We start from the raw sequence: 22375 nt of genomic DNA on the forward strand, positions 1-22375 counted from the left end.
AAATTATGCTCAACTACATTTGGATGTAAATTCAAGGTTTGAAAACAAAACAACTCAATTGAAAAAAAAAAAAAAAATTCTTTCCGCCATTAGATATATATCCAAGAGTGGTTGAGCATAGTTTCTTTATTTAGTTACTGACCAGGTGAACATACTCGCAGATGGATATATCGCTAATTCAAATTGCAAAAATCTTAAAGATCTTGATTGGAAATATCTTGATTGGAAATATCTGTAAATATCAATACCTGTGAGCATTTTCCTCTCCAGCGTTGGGCTATGAAGAATTGAGAGTATGTGACTTAATGGTGGAGAACGATTATGAGTGGAATATTCCACTTTTGGAAGCTTTATTTACACCAATGGAAGTTGGCATAATTGCAAGTATCCCTCTAAGCCTTAGAGGAGCAGATGACAGCTTTGTGTGGCACTATGACAAGAGAGGAAACTATGGAGTGAGAAGTGGATACCATGTGGCCCGCCTTGATGATGGTAGATCTGACCGGGCTTCTAGCTCAAATGGGTCTTATGGAATTAATGCCACTTACTGGAAGATAATTTGGGGGGCCAACATCCCACCCAAAGTGCGTGTGTTTATTTGGAGACTACTCAGAGGCATTTTACCTACAAGAAGAGCTCTCTCCCATAAGGTTAGTCTTCTTGATAGTAATTGTCTTTTCTGTAATCATGCATTAGAAGATGGATTACACCTGTTCAGAGATTGTGATGTTACTACATGCTTTTGGGTGTGTACCAAATTGGGCCTTTTGGCCAAGAATGTGGCTGCTTCATGTGTGGAGGATTGGGTGTTGAACGTCATTGAAAAATTGGATGGTAATCAACGTTGTGCTTTTTTCATGGCACTCTGGGTCATATGGTCTGAAAGAAATAATGTCTTGTGGAACGAGAGTTTCTTCTGTGCCTCTAATGCGGCACAGTGGGCTAGTAAATTTCTTGAGGAATATCAGCAATTTCATGTGCATGGAAATGCGAAAGGTAGAAGGGAAAAGACCAAATGGCAGAACCCTCCTAGTGGGCGTCTGAAAGTGAATGTGGATGGGAGTTACCGGGCTGATTACGGTGATGGTGGAGTGGGAGTTGTGATACGTGATGAAAATGGTATGTGCTTGGCAGCTCTGGCTCGGTATTTCCCACATGCTTCATCTGCTTTACATATGGAGGCTGAAGCATGTAGGGCTGGGCTCTTATTGGCGATCCATCAGGACATGACCGTTATTGATGTTGAGAGCGATTGCTCCCTTGTTGTTACTGCTCTACAGCGTGATGTGGAAGATAGATCTGAAATTGGGCGTATTATCGATGATTGTAAGTCATATTTGACATCTTTTCACTCAATTCAGGTTAGTCACATCTTCCGTGAAGCAAACGGTGTAGCCAACAGGTTAGCGCACCTTGCTAGTTTTAATTACATTTCTGATGTATGGTTAGATGAAACTCCTGTTATTATTCGGGATGTTCTCTATGAGGATGTTTGTAATCTTTCTAATGTAGCACGGGGTTCAGGTTTTATGTCCCCCCCGTTGCAAAGTATTACTTCAATAAATGGAACCGGGCGTGGGGCTGAACCTCCCAGCTAGGCTGGGTTCCAAACCCCTTTAAAAAAAAAAAAAAAAAATCAATACCTGTGAGCTAATATCAATGATATTTTATTAACACTCGAATATTCTTGAAGGCGTATGTATAACCAGTAAATACTATATTGAATTGGGTTGTCAAGGAGAATGACATTTAGCTTGTAGCTTGTGTAGCATTTACCCCTAAAGGAGGGGAAATCTCTATGTGAATGACTAAAGAATTTCACTGTTCTGACAGACAGCTCTGTAGTTTAAATGTAAATATCACTGTTATTATAACTTCAATTCCTATGTAGATGTAAGCACCGAACTATGACCATCTAGTTTGTAGTTTCTTCCCTATCCAAGTTCGGAAGCGAGACAATGAACTATGTTGTGAGCAAAAGAAACTGGATAAACTAACAAACTCCCATGAATAAGAATGGCATAAGAGGAACCACAACATTTCTGGCAATGGAAACTTTGCTTGAAGGAAGCCATCCTCAGAGTCAGAATCTGCTTCACTCAGCTTATTGACAACGACTTTCCATTACTGGATGGATTACAGATCTGGAAAACAAGCTTCTCTGGAAGTTTTTTAGAGGCCTGCAAAAGAAGAGATTGAGAAAGAGGTTAATCGAAAAACTCTAAATGTTCCCTACAAAGCAAGTAAGATGATTACTGTCAGGGGAGACTAACCTGGAAGTGCCTCATGTGCAGAATTGGTTCACACCCAACATCCGCAACTGATCTTCCATTGGGAGTTTGCAACTTGAATCGCGCAGCTTCATATGCAGAAATGGCGTTGTCAGTCTCATCAGGTAGGTGGTAGCAAACCTTCAGGAGGGAGCTGAGAGAATTCATCTGGCAGAACATATTAAAACATTATGTTAGAAACCCCAACTCAAGCACTATTCAACCTTTCAATAGAACTTGCTAACAGTTGCATAAACCCAAAGCAATCAGGCATTTACCACCCTGTAAAGCTTTGAGGGTTAAACAAAACAGAATGTTTTCTTGAGAACACCCTACTCATAATAAGTTAACAGTTATTTTCCATTATTTTCAAATAGTTTTTCTTGGTCATGTCATTCTACATACCAAGGATGCATCTCAAGAAAGATACACTGTAGAACCACGTCCCTATATTATGCTACTGCAGGTGTTGATCTGAGAATTAATCTACAGATGCCATAATCAAATAGCATACATACTAGAATATTTTTCTAGCTTTTGCATCCTAGAATAGTTCAAGAATGTGTTGGCCTTCATGAACCTATAAAAAGAACAAAACTTCTGGAAAGAAAATGCTAACCTTCATGTACGGACAGGATGCACACCCACCATGAATTGAACACCCCTCCCCACTAGCCACTCCAGGTATAACAGGTAGTATGACATCACCCACCTTAATAGGGTTAAGGCCTGAAGAAGAATTGGATGATGTGCTTGTCATCGAGTCTGATGAAACTGGAAATACAATTTCAACATTGATCTTTGCTCCCCCTGACTTTGCAGAACCTAACAAACTGCGAACTAGTGCAACAATTGAAGTCACCATTCCAGATTCTGTTCCTAATACAAACTGAAGGTGGTCATTGACATTTCTATCTAAAGCCTCTTGAACCCTCTGTTTTATGAAATCTAGAATGTTTTGGGTAGACCCCACAACTCCCATTCCTCTCCTCTTTGCTTCCATTGCCAGAGCAAACATTTCTCCAGGGACCTCTAAATGAGCAGTTATAAATGCATCACAATACATTTCATTTATCCTGTTCACAACCTCATTTCCAAACAAATGATGCACCATGCATGTCCCATCCTAATACAAGAAAGTCAAATCGTCAGCACATTAACTTAAAGGCAAGAGGACCATGTAATAAAAGTGCAAGATAAACTAAGGAAGAAAACTTGCACTGCCATATCTGACAATGTATTAGAGAAAAATCAGATAAATAGTCTTGCACCAAGTCAATATGCAGAGGCAGGGAACTCAAGTATCCAACAATATATAATTTCTTACAAACATGCATATTCACACCTGATAATGATGCAGGCGAGGTAGCAGAGATCTGATTGAGTCTCTATTGTGTGCTGGATGTATCTCAGCAATTTCTTCATCTGTCATCTTTGTCATCTGCTCAAGTAATACTCTAATATTTGCACCCATGTAAGAGTCAGGACCGTACCATACGTTTAAATCTGGCACTTGAGAAAAAGCCTGCAGAAGAGAAGTGACTTAAAATTAAAGAGAAGAAAACAGCAACAATTGAAAATGAAGATTTTTTGTTCTCATTATAAGACATATTACAGAATTGACATATGATCGAGATTTTGGACAACCAACCTGCAGAACGGTTTGGACAACATTTGAAGAAGTACAGGTAATTGTTGGCACAAGCTCATGTGCATAAGCTTTTGTTTCCAGTGATGTATTAATGTAGACAACATGCAATGACTGAGGTGACCTTGAAGCATTCTCAAGATAACTCATATAAGAAGGGGAAGATGCAGCATCTGCCAAAGAACAACCAATTCGTTCATTTGACATCCTGTAAACACCGACCTGCAACAAACAAATATCGGAACAATTAAGTTGATGAATCGATTCACCTTCATTCAACAATTACACTACTTTGCATTTAGTAATGACTTCTACATAAACACAGAAGCAAGCAGCTACCTTTTGAAAGCCGGCCTGATCAAGGATCGCCCTGACATTTTCAGACATAAAATCAACACCCAAAACTGTAATAAACTCGCATCCATCTTTCGCCATCTTGACAGCCGAATCCGCCATGACCAACGAATCCGAAATGTGAATGTGAGGCCAATGCTTCTTTGCTGCAGTCAAAATACCCTGAACCTCAGGATCCATGTAAAAATGAGCAGCAACCCCAATCTTCTTTTCTTTCAACACATTAACAAGTTCCTCAACCTTAGCCTCATCCGGAAACAAATACCTTGCCTGCAAATAAAATAGGATCCAACTAAGAATTCAACTCAGACTTCCGGAATCAAACTAAGACAAATAAATGATTAAGCAATTAACAAATGCTATTATGCTAACCTGGGCTTCGGCGTAGCTACCCTTGGCCTGAATCCCATCGGCGGTGATGACCAGAGACGGGAAGCGCTCGAACGGCGGCTTCCCCTGTAGCTCAGCCATTAAAGCTCTAGTCTTTTTGTGCATACTGACCAACACATTATGCCACGTATTAACCCTAGACCTCTGCGCACCGGGCAACCCAACATTGAGCGCCGCCAGGTCGTCGGTCTTGACGGCCAAGACCTCCTCCGGCGCCGCCCCGTCGAGAACGGACACCAAACACGAGCAGAACCCTCTGGTGATCTCGGAATCGCTGTCCGCCGCGAACCTCATCTTGCCGTCCTGGTCCATCTTCGCCTCCAGCCAGACCTGGGCCGTGCAGCCCATGACCCGGTTGGCGTCGACCCGACCCGAATCGGGGAGCGGCGGGAGGAGGCTGGCGTAGTGCAGCAGCCGCTTGACACGGTCGATGGGCTCCGTGAGGGACTGGAACTCGGAGACGAGGCGGTGGAGCTTGGAGGGAGCGAGGTCGGCGGTGGGAGAGGGGGAGAGGGTGGCGGCGGAGCAGGAGAAGGTAGGGTTTTTGAGGGGGGTGGACTGTGAGAGCGGGTTGGGATCGGACGGTGGGGATTGGATGCATTTTAGGGATTGGTGCCTCTTAAAGCGAAAAGGTTGGAGCTTGAAAGGCAAAGACTGGGGCTTTTGGGTTGGGGGAATGGAGAAGAAGGAGGAGGAGGATGAAGAGGAGGAAGAAGAAGAGGTGGCTCTCAAGGCCATGGTGGTTGCAGAAGACTCCATTAGAGAGGGAGAGGGGTGCCTAGAAGAAGTACGAGGCTTGTTTTTGAGCGGTGGAAGCAGAAACAGAGAGCAGAGGTTTATATATGGAAGGAAATGGAAATGGAAGGCTTATATGGGAGAAGACCAGACCAAACCATACGAAATAACTACGCGCCAATTTATTAGGAAAATCCAAAAAGCACCCATTTGGAAAGTGACGGGCCCACCTGATCAACATGGACGACTCTTTTTTGGGTGGATGGGGCTGTGTTTGGGCGGCGGAGGAAAATTAAGAAGAAGGTGAGATTCCGCCGGAAAATCGTCGGCGAAGTTGGATATGGTTGCTAAAAGAAGTGTTTGGACTCTTTTTATTATTGTATCTATAAATCCTATTTCTACATTTTAAGTCTTCAATAAGATATTTTAAATAATAAAATTTATAACTAATATTATTGGAAATGATACCATCGTAAGACTGTACAATATTAACGGCTATTGTTTAAGTTATGAAAGAAGAAGAAGAATGAACTCATCCAAACATAACCTAGAGTTTCGTAACTTAATTGGATCACCATCCATCATTTTCATTTGCTTCTCCTCTGTTGTTTCTCTTCAAAGTGGTGGACTCTACACCCTGCCTGCCTTCTCCAAATCACCATCATAGCAGCACCACCCACCTCGTCAACACCACCTTACCATCACCGCTACCCACCTCTGTTGACACCACTCTAAAGGAAAAGTTTCGACAACATAAACCATTCTCTTGTAAGAGAAAAAACTATGGCCACATAAATGATAGAAAGATTGGAGGGGAAAAGAGAAAGAAAGAATAAGAGATGACGAGGCAAACTTTGGCACAAATTGTTTTCTTGAAAAGTATTGATCCAACGTTTTGCTATCATTGACCACCAAATCATGAAATCACTTCCACCCTACAAAATATATTTAGCATTTCAACGAAGTTTCTCATTTCCATTTTTCTCAAAAATTAGATTCTCGTGGTTTCTGACATATAAAAACAATTAGGATCAACGTCAAAGGAAATTTCAGCCACTTTAGGTGGAACCCATAGAAAAGTTGGTCATATTTGCACCAATTAGTACTCTAACCAAAGTCTCCTCGTGCACTTTGCATATATGTAGCATAGTAACTACTAACTATGCATGCACTTCTCTGTCTCTTACACTCATTCAGATAAAGGGGTCAAGGCCGCACAAAGAGTCCTGGACATAATGAGAACGAAGAGACTTTTGAAAGAGATAATGGAAGAGGTAGATTTGGAAATCAGACCTTCTCTCTTTTTAGTCGCCGCAAAATCACAACTAGAATATGATGTTACATGGAGTTGTATGCTTGGTGTATAGCATGTTATCCCTAGCCAGTTGCCACTCACCAGTGTTGTTTGGCTTTCCAAATGGGTTTTGATGACATTGTTCAACATGAAAGAGTTGGTTTTGTGGCGTTATATATCTCATTCATATAGTTTTTCAGAAGAAGTGAATATATTTGTTCGTTTCTTTTTTAAATATATACATGTAATTTGCTGGTGAGCTGTGATCTGTTAGTAAGTTATAATTCTAATATTATAAATGTCATGGATTCGATTCTCATTGACATATGTAATGGTGGATTTGCCACCCCATGACATTATCTTCTTTAAAATACTTATGAAACAAAATATAGCATTAACTTTCTTAAAATCTTTGAAAATTATCTGTTGCGAGTCTTATGTCCTCACAAAATCCAGTACTTTAGCACTGTTGAGAGGCTTTTCTAGGTTCAACATGTGTGGTTGTATTATAGAAAAACAAAGGCCCAAGCACAGCAAACGCCCCCAAAACGTAGTGGGACAGTGAAAACAAAGCAGACAAAGTTCTTCTAGCAAGAAGACTAGCCAAAAGACTAGGAAAAGAAAAACCCAAAAACTAATGCTCCCAAGCTGAAAGATGAAAGATGCCGCTGAAGCCAAACAACACGTAGATTTATATAAGAAGCTAATATCAAATGGGGATATACTACAGTTACCAAATTTGTAATTTAGTCTTTTTGTTAAAATATATGATCCGGATTGACATACTAGATAAATAGAGTGATTGATTTGAGGCTATCCGGATTGACTAATTTGTAATTTAGCCTTTTTGTCAAGGCAGTCACCCCTGGGATTGATTTGAGGTTATCTTTTGTGAGCTCAAAACCATCCATGCCATCCTTTTGTAGCTGGGAAGAATATCCACCGTGTCTTTCTTGAAAGACTGGTGATGATGAGGACTTTCCATTTTCACGGTCTTATCACCATGTTCTTCAATCACTTGACTCCACATATATACAATCCAATGCTCTATACGTAGCTTTAAGATGGATAATCAATCCGTTGAGGAGGTCGATCGATCCATCGCATATAACGAAAATAATCCCCCGCACAGAAAGCTTTGTTGTAAATCATTATGGCTATATCATGTAAATAGATATAGGGTAAATCATTATGTTGTTATAGGCTTACCCTTTCCATGTTTTATGGATGACTTTAGGAATCCTTGTTTTATGGAGGACTTTAGGGGTCCTTGTTTTATGGAGGACTTTAGGCTACATGTTCCCTATCTTCCACTATATGTATTCCATTTCTCATCCATGTTATGAGGAGAAAAACAGAAAATACTACACTTATTATCTGCATCTAAACTCTCTCTCTCTCAAGTTCTTAGAAGCAAAGCTCTCTCCATTTTCTGAAACACTTTCTATGTTAGTTTTACAACACGTTATCAGCACGACTAGCTCTAGGATTCGGATTGCCGATCGACAAGAGAAGAGGTGAATAACTCTTGGGTTGCAGAAAAGAAGAGGTTCATCATTCAATCAACATCAATCTACCAGCTCTACAACCAAGTATGTTTTTCCAAGCAAAAACAGATTTTACTGTTTCAGTTTACCTTCTGTCCTCTGTGTTCCCGTATTTATTTAAACTAGTAATTCAACTCCAAAATTCACCAAATTTTGTATGCTAGAGCCTCTGTGTGTTTACTGCATCTCTATAATTTTTCATATTTTTCTGGGTTGTTTTGGTTGGGATTTTGGTTTGTTTTTCGACTGCTATTCAGTAGAAGCTGCAATCACGATTTATGACTTTTATTGAAGCATCTAGTTTAACTTAATCATCTATGAGAGACACTTATTTCTCTTGCACTATAATTGGCATAATGGAATGAGTAAAAGGAAAATCAATAGCTTTTTAATTTAGCTATTAATTCATGTATATTGTGACAAATATCTATAAATACTTGTTTGGACTTTGTGATAATGATACATCTTTCCTTCATTATTTATTATGATAATGTTTTGTGGTGTTACCTGCTCATATTAAATTTAAATATTTTACCCGCTTAAATTCTTTGCATTAGAATATATATGTGCGGAATGCAAGTACTTAACGAACCGGAAGTTCACACACAGTCACACATAAACATTGAACCAAAATTTCATACATAAATATTGAACCAGAAGTTCACATATAGTATCGAACCTGTAGTTTTGACAACACTGAAATATTATGAATCTTTCTAAGTAGGCTCACCCAATTCGATGTGATGTCTAGGCAAGATACAATGAGGCTGTGTACTTAAGAGAGCCTCGCTCCACCCAAACCTCATACTCTTACCTGGTCGTATTTAATTAGAGTTACCAAAAGGGTTGAGTAATAACTTTTCATTCCTTGGCAGACCAGCTTGAGCCCAGCAGGCCCACTCTCCCTCTGCGGGACCTAGCAGCCCAGCAGGCCTCACACACCATTTAAATTACGCATGAAAGACCGGGTCACAAGCCCGCAAACTAAGCCCGATAGGCTTCACTATCAAGCCTACTCCTTTGGTCCAGCAGAATCAAATAAAAGGAAAAATGATTTGATATTGTAAATAGATTCACCATATTTAATATGTGTAATTAATTGCCAGAAGCATTTATTCACATAATTGTGTGATAATTAATATGTTATTTTACTAGCATGCAATTAATATCTCAATTAATTTGTGATTTTTATTTATCCAATTTGTGAGATTATTTCAATTTGCTCAATTCAATATTATTGTGTTACTTGTCTAAATTTTCGCACTAGAATATATGTGTAGAAAATGCAGGTACCTAATGAACTAGAAGTTCTAAATGAACCAGTAGTTCATACATATATCGAACTTGTAGTTTCGATAATGCCATTTAAGAAACTTGAAGTTTCCTTCATAAATTCACCACACATGATAAAACCAGTAGATTTTACATGTTTAATCCGATTTTCCATACCATGTTATAGAACCTGAAATTCCTATTAGTTGCTTATGGACGATATTACCCAAAGCACTAAGATTATTTGTTCCTTTCCTGTAAGAAATACCAAATCTCAACAAACTTGACTTTGTTTCTTTGGAGGTTTCTGGAAGAAACTATCTAAAGTGGTTCAAGATGTGATAATTCATCTAACTGCAAAGAAGATGAGATCAACAATCAATGCTAACAATGTCGTCATTGAGGCTTTTAATATGAGTGCCATAATTTTCAAAGGAAACATATGGAGAAAACACTCCAAGTTGAGTATCCGATGAAGAGGATACACAGATTCTTTGGGTCGCTCTAGAAGAGCACTTTCACCATCAAATGACCATTTTCTTGCTTGAAGCAAGACATGATTGGCAGAACGAAATTAGCCCATATGACCATCTGCCACTTGGCCAAAGCCCAAGAGGCCATGTAATCAGGCTCCACGTGGCCAAGGCCCACGTGGTAGGAACCATGATGCCATAACTCAGCAAGCCCGAGTTGAAAGGAACACTGGTCCGGCCCGCTGCCACCAGAATCGATCAGCATGATCTTTGTTATCAATGTGGAGGAATTGACTGCTAGTCCCGCACCTGTTGTGCGATAGCCTAAGCAGTAGATGAGTATTACGCCAGTCGCAGAACTCGAAATACCAACTTTATTAAATGGTCATTTTCTATCGATTCCACACTAGAGATCATGGATTTTCAGGCAGTTACTGAACATACCGAGGATTAGAACTCGAAGACATGGGTATAATTGGCCCCTTGTGCCATATCTATTTCATCTTAATGAATGAAACATCTTCGGATTTTGGTGATTTATGTTTTCAATTATTTTGGATTATAGAAATGTGGTTATGTTCGAATATATTTAATTCAATAAACTTATTCATACATGTGATCCATTGAATTAAATAAATGAATAGGCATATTCTGTGGGGAAGTTTGTTGTCTGGTTAAAAGTGCTATTACGCACACCATACTCCGAGATCGGAGATATGTTTCAAACTTATTGCCCATGCATACCTCTGTGACAACCATATCAGGCCAATCCAACCTGATAGAGGGCTATGGCAAAGCCCACTTTATGTTGTCCAATGGTACTGAATTTACCATTAATGAGGCCTTATATTCTCCACGTTCCAGAAGAACGTTATTGAGTATTAAGGATATTCGAACCAACATTTATCACGTTGAAACCCCTAAGAAAAATGAGTGTAATATCTTTGCATAACCTCTGAATGTGCGGCCAGAAGCGTATATTGGAGAAATTGAAATTTGTTAGCCAGAAGCTAACCAATTCGAGCAACTACTTGCTATGGCATGACCATTTGGGACACCCAGGTCAAAGTATGATGCACCGTATCCTCAACTTATCACACGGGCATCCCCTTCTGAATAAGGGTCCTGTGTTTAGTAACACATTACGCCAAACTTGCTCGTTAGGAATGTTAAACTCTAGACCATCATGTGCAAAGACTAGTATATACACACACCATTTTTCTGCACAGAATGCAAGGAAAATTTGTGGACCTTTCCAACCACCATGCGGACAATTTAAATATTTCATGGTTGTGGTTGATGTATCGACAAAGTGATCACATGTTATACTATTGTCCACAAGAAAATGCTGCTTTTGCTAAACTCTCGCCCAGATCATGAAATTGTGGATCACCACTCGGATTATCCCATAAAGTCCATAAGACCTGATAATGCCGGAGAGTTTACAGATTGTCACTTTGATGAGACAGTCTTCCCGCCGTTAGGGGGAGATAAGAACGTTACCGTTCCTGATGAACGACGTGAATTGACGTGGAATGTCCCCACTATGTCTCATCTCGATCCCCGAACCGCACAATGCGATAGTGAAGTGTGGAGAATTCTAGATCTACAAAGTATAGCCCAAAATATGCCAGACGCTTTCTCTGATCTAGCTAAAGTGACGAGATCACATATACCTGCTGCAAATGTGCCTGCAAGGATAGATGTCCCTGTAGGACATGTCGTCCCAGATGGACGAGGTACGACCATAGCGGCTAACCAGTCATATGTCCCTGCCCAGAAGTGAGGTAGACCACTAGGTTCGAAGGATTCCTATCCCCGGAAGAGGGTAAAACCAGCACAAACGAATCCACTAGACATCGCGATCTCAACTGATCCATCTCACGAGATAATTCCAGATTATGGGTCCGTCCTAGAAGAGACAACGTTGGGGGACGCTCCAACGTTTGAACCCACTCTCGAGAATAGAGAAATCTCGATAAATTATGCATGCTTAAGTGAGATTTGGAATCGAAATGAGATTATCATCGATGATATATTTGTATTCGCGGTAGCTACCGAAATTATAACTAGCGATGACATCGAACCTCGCTCCGTTGATAATGTCAACGTAGAGACGAATGGCCAAAATGGAAAGAAGCAATCCAGGTCAAATTAGATTCCTTGACAAAGAGAAAGGTGTTTTGGACCTGTTGTTCCTACACCTCCCCATGTTAAACCTGTAGAATTTAAATGGGTATTTATAAGGAAGCGTAATGAGAAAAATGAGATTGTGATACACAAAGCTCGTCTAGTGGCGCAAGAATTTTCTCAACGCCCTGTGATTGATTACGAGGACGCGTATTCTCCCGTAATGAACGTCATAACGTTCCACTACCTTATCAATTTGGTAGTTTCCGAAAAACTGAATATGCAGCTTATGAATGTGGTCATAACTTATCTCTAGGGGGATCATAATACAGAAATATACCTGAAAGTTCCTGAAGAACTTAATATACCCGATGCAAATAGTTCTAGACCACGGAACACGCTCTCCATTAGTTTTGAGGCGTTCACTTTATGGATTGAAACAATCCAGACGGAGGTGGTATAACCGTCTAAGTGAATATTTAATCAGGATGGGATATGTGAATAATAAACTATGCCCATGCGTGTTTATTAAGGAAACAAGTTCCTAGTTTAGAATTGTGGCGGTCTATGTCAATGACATGAATTTGATCGATACTCCTGAAGAGATCAAGGAAACCGCAAAGCACCTGAAGTTGGAATTTGAGATGAAAGGCCTTGGGAGAACAAATTATTGTCTCGACCTGGAGCCCGAGCACAGTGCAGATGAAATTTTGGTCCATCAACCAAATTACATCCAGAAGATGTTAAGATGCTTTAATGAGGATAAAAGCAAGCACACCCATGGTCGTCTGAAGTCTAGAGAGAACCGTATCGTCCTGCAGATGATAACGAAGAGATATTGGTACCAGAAGTCTCATATCTAAGTGCAATAGGCGCATTATTGTACTTGGCTCAATGCCCTAGATAGGACATCTCATTCGATGTGAACTTGTTAGCTAGATATAGCTCTGCGCCAACACGCCGCCACTGGAATGGCATGAAAGACATTTTCCCGCTACCTTAGAGGTACAACGGATATGAGCTTATTCTATCCCTACGCATCAAGGAATGGATCAAACCCCCTTGATCCTCAGAATGATGCTCGCCTTGTTGGATATGCTGATATAGACTATCTATCAGACCCGCACAAGGCACGTTCCCAAACTGGTTATGTCTTTACCATTGGGAATACTGCAATTTCTTGGAGGTCTACGAAATAGACACTTGTTGCTACATCTTCGAATCATGCTGAGATACTAGCTCTTCAAGAAGCAGTATGTGAATGTACATGGCTAAGAGCCGTTACAAAGCATGTTCGAAGCACATGTGGACTGCATTCCACCACTGATGAACCAACCATTATCTACGAGGATAATGCTGCTTACATAGAGCAGATGAAGACGGGTTTCATCAAAGGAGACAACACCAAACATATTGCACCGAAGTTCTTCTTCAATCAGCAACAACAGGAGCATCAGAAGATTGAAGTCAAGCAGATTCGATCTGAAGATAATCGTGCAGACCTCTTTACCAAGTCACTACCAAAGTCTACATTCCAGAAGCATGTTCAAGGTATTGGTCTACGTAAACTATCTGAATTACCTAACATGTAATTTTCAGGGGGAGTCGAAATCAGGGGGAGTATCCCGAAGCATATACACTTGACCATCGTGTACTCTTTTCGTCCTTCGTCCAGGGTTATTTTGTCCCACTGGGTTTTGTTACCTGGCAAGGTTTTAACGAGGCACATCTTTAGAATGGTCACCCCACTTATACTACATCCTGAAGATGCTTTGATTTGACATATATGCATTTGCTCATCTTTTCCCTTCGACCACGGGTTTCTCCCACTGGGTTTACCGGGCAAGGTTTTGGTGTAGCAAATCTAAATGCATCCCTCTCGTAGACATACTACCTACTTATGATGCTAATAAGAAGACTCCACTTATCTCCGAAGCTGTGATATTACTACTCCACACTCATACGCGTTGTGCTCTTTTTCTCCTTCGACCAAGGTTGTTTTTTTTCCCACAGGGTTTTTATTACTTGGCAAGGTTTTTGATGAGACAACTTAGAAGCGCACAACCCATGCAACACTATTGACATGAAATATCCAAGGGGGAGTGTTGTAAATCATTATGGCTATATCATGTAAATAGATATAGGGTAAATCATTATGTTGTTATAGGCTTACCCTTTCCATGTTTTATGGATGACTTTAGGAATCCTTGTTTTATGGAGGACTTTAGGGGTCCTTGTTTTATGGAGGACTTTAGGCTACATGTTCCCTATCTTCCACTATATGTAGTCCATTTCTCATCCATGTTATGAGGAGAAAAACAGAAAATACTACACTTATTATCTGCATCTAAACTCTCTCTCTCTCAAGTTCTTAGAAGCAAAGCTCTCTCCATTTTCTGAAACACTTTCTATGTTAGTTTTACAACAAGCTTCAAGTTGTTCCATCACTGTTCTAGCCACTTCACCAAACTTGCTCTTACCATTTTTCTCCTCGAATTTCTTTCCAATTAATAACACATATAGAAACAATGTTGTTGGACGCTTCGACAACATCTCACTTATATTTACATGGGCCCCAGCCAGAGGCAGCCTTGCTTTTCTTGTCTTACCGATCAATATTGCAACTTCTTCTTCCCTCACAAACTGAAATGTGAGAACTATCCTATGGCTCAAAAGTTCAACAACAGGTATTTTCCTAACCTGCCTCAGTAATCACCGTAAGGTGCAAACCAATGTCCATGCATCCATAATACAAAATGTCTTCTGTTGTGGTTTTTTGGCCTGATGGCAAATGCGCAGAGGGCCATATTTATAGGAAAGAGCTCGAAGAGCGTGGTGTGGTAGCGTGCCTAGCTGGTGAAGGTTCCCAATAATCGGTAGCTTTGGTGGGGATGGTGGTAAATGAGATTTTCCATTTGATTTAGTACTGAATGTGAGGTAAATGTAAAGAAGATAGAAGATCAGAGGAAAAAAGGAAGATGTTCAAGGGGGTAAGCTTGTGTGTAGCTCTAGCCAGAGTTGGTGCAAATGTGGTAGTAGTAAAGTCATCTGAACGAAATTATCAAATCATGCTGCTCCTAAGGTACATTATAACCACAAATGTTTGACCTTTAAAGAGCTATCTTTATAGGAAAACTAAGAAGCAGCTTTTCAGACAAGGAATTTGTTATATTGGTAAAAGGTAAATTAATCACTTCAGAAATATATCAATCAAGAATTAGCTTGCTAGGAGAGCCTCAAGAGTTACTCAACTTGGTAACTTTAGAAGAAACAAACAAAAAGGGAAAAACAAATAATTGTTTGGATTGAAATATCTGAATGTGTTGTAGAGAAACTGAAATTGAGAGGAATTTGCTGTGTGTTCTCATTGATAATAGGGGCCTCTATATATAGAGGATTACAATGCATAGAATCTCAATCATACAAGGAAAGTAATCGTACATTGAATAGGAATCTAGATCCTTCTAATTCAACCCTATTACCACTATGTCAAGTAACCTAGAGTTTGGGCCAAACACAAATAGAGATATCCTTAAACACTCCCCCTTGTGTTGTCCAAACGCGGTGCTTCTCTCGTTGTCTCGTTAAAAACATTGGCGAGTAACAAAAACCCAGTGGGACAAAAATAACCTCGGTCGAAGGGGAAAAAGAGCACAACACACCCTTCACGTTTCGAGGTGAACATGTAGACATCTCCCCCTGATGTCTGCGCCTCCCCCTGATGACTACGATCATGGGAGTTCAGATAATTTCCGCAAGCCAATTCTTGCCACATGTTTCTCGAACGTGGATTTGGGCAATGACTTAGTAAACAAGTCTGCCTAATTGTCCTCAGATCGAACCTGGTTCACTTTGATCTTGAGGAGCTTCTGTTGTTGCTGATTGTAGAAGAATTTGGGCGATATATGCTTGGTGTTGTCGCCTTTGATGTAGCCTTGCTTCATTTGTTCAATGCAAGCAGCATTATCCTCATAAATGCTCGTTGGCTCATCTGTGGTAGACTTCAAACTACAATTGCTTCGAACATGCGTAACTATGGATCGAAGCCATATACATTCACGAACTGCTTCGTGAAGAGCAATAAGCTCTGCATGATTCGAAGAGGTAGCGACTAAGGTCTGCTTTGTAGACCTCCAAGATATCGCGGTCTTTCCCATGGTGAATACATAGCCAGTTTGGGAACGACCTTTGTGTGGGTCAGAGAGGTACCCAGCATCAGCAAAACCTTCCAAAACACTTATATCGTTTTGGGATGGGGAGAGGGAACGCAGTCCACCATGTGTGGCGTCCCTGGCACTTGATGGGTCCGAATCCATCTTTTCTCTGTAGGGATAGAACAAGCCCATATCGATCATACCACTTAGGTATCGAAAGATATCTTTAACACCAGTCCAATGGCGTCGTGTTGGCGCTAAGCTATATCTAGCTAGCAAGTTCACAGCGAATGAGATATCTGGTCTTGTGCATTGTGCTAAGTACAATAATGCGCCTATTGCACTTAGGTAGGGCACTTCCGCCTCTAGCACTTCTTCATCGTCATCTTTTGGACGAAATGGATCCTTCTTTGGATCAAGACTACGGACGATCATTGGGGGTGCTTGAAGGCTTAATCTTGTCAGTGTTGAAGCGCCTAAGCATCTTTTGGGTATAAGCTGATTGATGAATCAGGATACCATCTCTATGGTGCTCAAGTTCCAAACCGAGGCAAAACCGTGTTTTCCCAAGATCTTTCATCTCAAACTCGGATTTCAAGTGTTAAGCGGTTTCCCTTAACTCTTTAAGGGTGCCAATTATGTTCATGTCATCGACATAAACCGCTACTATTGCAAATCCGGAACTTGTCCTTTTTATGAACACATATGGGCATAGTTCATTGTTGACATATCCCTTTCCAATCAAGTAGTCACTTAGACGGTTATACCACATCCGTCCGGATTGTTTCAATCCATATAGTGAGCGTTTAAACCTTATAGCAAACGCGCTCCGTGGTTTAGAGCCACTTGATTTGGGTAATTGAATTCCATCTGAAATCTTCACGTATATCTCCGTATCTAGATCTCCATATAGATACGCAGTAACCACATCCATAAGCTGCATGTTCAGTTTTTCGGAAACTACCAAACTGACAAGGTAGCGGAACGTAATGACGTCCATTACGGGAGAATAGGTCTCCTCGTAGTCGATTCCAGCGCGTTGTGAGAAGCCTTGTGCCACAAGGCGAGCTTTGTATCTTACAATCTCGTTTCTCTCATTACGTTTTCTAACAAATACCCATTTGTGACCAACGGGTTTGGTGTTGGGCGGTATTGGTACAACTTTGCCAAATACCTTTCTTTTCGCTAGAGAATAAAGTTCTGCCTGGATCGCATCTTTCCATTTTGGCCAATCAGCTCTACGTTGGCATTCATCAACGGAGCGTGGTTCGATGTCATCGGTCTCAATAATCTCACGTGCCACTGAATACACGAATACATCATCAATGATGATGGAGTTTCTTTCCCACGTCCCATGTACACTAGTGTAATTTACAGAGATCTCTACGTTCTCAGGGATAGGTTCTAACATTGAGGCATCCCCCAATGATGTCTCTTGGACATAACCGTAATCCGAAACATTCTCATGGGACGGATTTTGAGTATCGATGATCAAAGGATTTGTTTGTGCCTCATTCGCTTTCTTTCTAGGGCGAGTATCCTTCGAACCAATTGGTCTACCGCGCTTCTTTGCGGGACCTGCGACCATAGATGCCACATCATTGCCATGTTGGGCAATGGCGCCATCTCCTGGTGTCACAGGAGTGGCGTGATGTCCAGTATTTGGGACATCGATCCTTGCAGGCACGTTTGCAGCAGGTATGTGTGATCTCGTCACTTTGGCAACATCAGAAAACGCATCAGGCAGAGTGTCTGCTACGTTCTGGAGCTCGATTATTCTTCGCACTTCAAGTTCAGACTGTGCGGTACGGGGATCGAGATTAGAGATAGTGGGGACAGACCACGACAATTCTTGTCGTTCCTGTTGAACATCTGTGTTCTTATCTCCCCCTAACGATGGGAAGACTGTCTCATCAAAGTGACAATCCGCAAATCTAGCGGTAAAGAGATCGTCTGTCAAGGGTTCAAGATAGCGGACAATAGTTGGAGATTCATAGCCAACATAGATGCCCATTCGTCGCTGTGGACCCATCTTAGTAAGCTGTGGCGGCGTAATAGGCACATAAATGGCACACCCAAAAATGAGTAAGTGCGAGATATCAGGCTCGTACCCAGTCACTAGCTGGAACGCAGAGTAAGATTGGGTTGCAGTGGGTCGTAGACGAATTAGCGTCGCTGCATGCAATATTGCATATCCCCAAGCAGAAACAGGGAGATTGGTAAGCATAACCAATGTCCGTGCTATCATTTGTAGTCGTTTGATAGCGGCTTTTGCGAGACCATTTTGGGTATGAACATGGGGAACTGGATGCTCTACATCAATCCCCAGTGATATGCAATAGTCATCGAACGTTTTCGATGTAAACTCTCCAGCATTATCAAGTCGAATTGACTTAATAGGATGGTTAGGGTAGTGAGCCCGTAGACGGATAATCTGGGCGAGGAGTTTAGCATAAGCAGCATTTCGAGTGGACAACAGCGCGACATGTGACCAGCGTGTCGACGCATCAACCAATACCATAAAGTATTTAAAAGGTCCGCATGATGGTTGAATTGGTCCACAGATATCCCCTTGGATTCTCTGTAAGAACGGAATGAGTATTTTGGGATCCTTTGCGTAGGACGGTCTCGGTCCTAATTTCCCGAAAGAACAGGCTTTTCAGAAAGAGCGAGGGGCCTTAGAAGCAACCAATGAGGATTTTGGTTGGGCCTGAGCGTCTATAGCGCTATTAGAAGCAAAATGTGTGACTACATCTCCCATCATGGCATTGGAGCCATGGGAATTGCTGTTTATGGCGTCATGGCCATTGGGAGGTACAACCATGGCGTCATGCTCATGGTTGGCGCCATTGATGGCGTCATCACATGGGACTTGGGCGGCCCAATGGCGCCCCAAGAAGGCTGCAGCGCCAGATGCTGCAATTGTTGCGGTCTTGCTAAGTCCAGAAATCAATTTTCGATTCTTGCTTCTTCTCACTCTGAAGAATGGATGTCCATGTGAAGTCTTTAGTATACAGAGCATCATATCACGACCAGGGTGCCCTAGTCGGTCATGCCAAAGCCAATATGTGTCAGAATCCAAGAGATCTTCTCTTATGACATTATTGGATTCAATAGGTCGAATGGTAGCAGTGACATAAAGTCCACTAGATTGACACATAAGCTTTGTCACGCCCCGGATTTTGAATAACAAATCCAAATCCGAAACATGAATTAATACAACTCACATAAATACAACCTGAATTTTTTTCTCAAAACAACCACACTTCACACCTCTCAATATTACAATAAATCAAATCCTCAAGTTAATTATTACAACACACTCTCACCAAATCAAATTCTAAGGCTCAATGAGCTTAACTCACCTCACTATTACAAATGCTGTAAAACTATAACAAATACTCTAACCGGCTCGATCACCGCCCTGATTCTCCTGACCTGCAGGATTACCCGCTACACCGTTTGAATAGTGTACCGGGATTGCAACAATACAAACCCGGTAAGCTTTTTGCAAAGCTCGTATGAGTAAACGAAAGGATTGCACGATTTAAAGTAACACAATCAACTCAAGCACATTTTAATTTTGTTTTGCATAAGAATTGAAGTGTACAACGTCACTTCAAGCATCAATCAACTCACATCTCATCATGACTACTCAAAAATAAACAACTTCTTACTCAATATATACTCACAGGCTTATGATTTATTTATATAAATCATCCCATGCAGTATATTATACTTACAGGCTTATGATTAATTATATTAATCACCCCATTCAGTATATCATACTTACAGGCTTATGATTAATTATATTAATCATCCCATTCAGTATGTGATGTCATACCCAAGGGCATATGATAACTCGTTTATCCCCCAAGCAGTATGATGGCAGACAGACTAGAGCTCTAACTGTATCGTAAAGTGTCACCTGGGCCAAGGTTCACCTTACGAATGACTGCTTTTCTCAATTCACTCGACTCCTCATTTAATTCATCTCAACGACTCAGCTATCGCACTTTACTCAATTACCCATTATCATAGACAACACAACATCTAAGATAAATCACATATTCCAAAGGGTAATGCTCAAAATATAACTCAGTAAATCACACCATCCAATATATATTCCACGTAAATATATATATATGTAGTCACCCACACAAGAGTGACCACTAATACCAACTATAGTTCACATGCAATAAAATCTAGAAATTCATTTTTTTATAGTTAAATACATTTTACTTACCTATGGACCGTAGTCGATCAAGTCCATATAATTTAAAACAAATATTTATTTTCATAAAACAATTTCCACAATTTCTCAATTAAATAAAATCACCGAATTTCGGTTCGTGAATGAACCATGTGCGATTTACTCACCTCGATATTCCCGCTGCGTCTTCAGTTTAACACAATACACACCGAAATCGCTCACCCAAGGGAGACCGTCAATCACCTAATCACACATGACCTTAACTTAGCCAATAACTCAAAAACATATTCAAACGACAATCCAACGGTCGGATCGAAATTAAATGATGATCCAACGGTCGGATCCTCACGGATCGCCCTTAGGATCACCCTCCAAAAATCATCACGAAGATCCAACGGTCGGATCTTCCTGAATCGTCCTTACTAACATCTTCACAATTTTATACGAAAATCCGACGGACGGATTCTCACGAATCGCCTCCCTAATCACTGTTTTGCATTTATACGAAGATCCAACGGTCGGATCTTCGCCCATGACCACACAAAGTCACTGGGACAGTCATAAGATCATCATATCAAAACTACAAGTCCATCTGACGGTCCTAACTTCACATATCACAAATCTAACGATCGAAATCGATCGAAACTTAAAAATTCATAACTTAATCATACGATATCCAAAAATTGCATATAATATATCAAGATGATCGTATTGAAATATAGAATCTAAAAATGCACAGAAACTATATTTTTGACCCCCGGAGGTGGCCGGAAAGGGCCGCCGGAATTAGTGGCAGAGCCGCCGCCGACCACCGCCAATGGTGTCGGGGCCGGGCTGCTCCTCTTCCTCTCATCATGCTTAACAACTTTCATAACTACCATGTAAGCTGAAAATGACCGGAAGTGGTTGAAATTACCTAAAACAGTCGAGGTGGCCGGAAAATTTCCAGAATCCGGCGAAATTTGCAGAATCCGGCAAGGCTTGATTTCGACGTCAAAACTTCAATTTCAGGCTTCGATCCCTTCTAGAGAGTTGTTAAGAAACTCAAGGTGAACTCATTGGTTCAAGAATCACAGAAAAATATGGTCTGTAGCTCGAGATATACCGATCGAAAGCTTCGGTGGTCGGAAAAATTCCAGAATCCGGCGAGCTTGAGTTTCGACGTAAAAACTTCAATGAAACGCTTCGATTCCTTCTGGAGAGTTGTTCAGAACTTCAAGAAGAACTCACTAAGCCAAGAATCACATAAAGAGGTGGTCTGTAACTCGAGATACACGGATCGAAGGGTTGTTTGTCGATCTAAACCAGTCGAGCTCCGATGAACGTGAAATCGTTCTTCCCAGGTCTGGTCCTTCTTGGTGCTTGTTCAGAAAGTTGAGGCGAATCCAATGAGACAAGAATCAAGAGAATTGGCGGCCTGTAGCTCAAGATATCGAGATAGAACCAAATCGAGCTCAAAACGGAACCGTGTCCTCCGCCGCCACTGCCGGCCGTGTTGCGGTGCAAGGTTGCCACTGGTAGCTGCGCAAGAACGAGGTGGAACTATAGGAACTGGTCTGGTCTTGATTGGTGGTCGGTGGAGGGAGAGATGAGTTGATGAAGATTGCTCTGTTTCTTGGATGGTTTTCGGACGTGAGACAGAGAGAGTGAGAGAGAGTTGTCTGGTATGATTGAATGATTATTCAATTATGCATAATCATGAATGATGATTAAGACACCGGCCTTGAATCAAGGAACACCCTTCCTTTTAACAAAGGTGTTTGCCACCAACTGTTTTGGTTAAAAGAAAAACCGGTTATTACAAGCTTCTCTAAGATGCGCTTTCTTCCGCAATCATTAGAGGTAATGCAAAGGAATTCTATTCCGTTCTCACTATGCGTTTCCGCATGGAATCC

At 41.1% G+C, this 22375-nt stretch overlaps 2 protein-coding genes and 2 long non-coding RNA genes across 4 annotated transcripts; 2 read left to right on the top strand and 2 right to left on the bottom strand.

Annotated features, from left to right (window-relative positions):
* Window positions 1–305: 305 nt before the first annotated feature.
* Window positions 306–1919, top strand: LOC133744948 (uncharacterized). Its single transcript, XM_062172969.1, has 2 exons — window positions 306–1402; window positions 1892–1919. Exons 1-2 carry the CDS (start codon window positions 306–308, stop codon window positions 1917–1919), a joined length of 1125 nt encoding a protein of 374 aa, XP_062028953.1.
* LOC133745337 (quinolinate synthase, chloroplastic) lies at window positions 1699–5561 on the bottom strand. The gene is made up of 7 exons (XM_062173394.1): window positions 4645–5561; window positions 4258–4542; window positions 3922–4140; window positions 3616–3795; window positions 2890–3396; window positions 2274–2438; window positions 1699–2180 (listed from the first exon to the last, which is right to left on the bottom strand). Exons 1-7 carry the CDS (start codon window positions 5419–5421, stop codon window positions 2100–2102), a joined length of 2214 nt encoding a protein of 737 aa, XP_062029378.1. The 5' UTR covers window positions 5422–5561; the 3' UTR covers window positions 1699–2099.
* Window positions 5562–7802: 2241 nt separating this feature from the next.
* On the top strand, window positions 7803–9433 carry LOC133741830 (uncharacterized). The gene is made up of 2 exons (XR_009862164.1): window positions 7803–8283; window positions 9114–9433. It is a non-coding gene; the product is annotated as an uncharacterized LOC133741830 (long non-coding RNA).
* A 10006-nt stretch (window positions 9434–19439) lies between these two features.
* Window positions 19440–22263, bottom strand: LOC133706906 (uncharacterized). Its single transcript, XR_009844792.1, has 3 exons — window positions 21397–22263; window positions 20648–20723; window positions 19440–19720 (listed from the first exon to the last, which is right to left on the bottom strand). It is a non-coding gene; the product is annotated as an uncharacterized LOC133706906 (long non-coding RNA).
* Window positions 22264–22375: the final 112 nt, after the last annotated feature.

Source organism: Rosa rugosa, chromosome 4 (assembly GCF_958449725.1).
Source record: "Rosa rugosa chromosome 4, drRosRugo1.1, whole genome shotgun sequence".
Lineage (NCBI taxonomy): Eukaryota > Viridiplantae > Streptophyta > Magnoliopsida > Rosales > Rosaceae > Rosa > Rosa rugosa.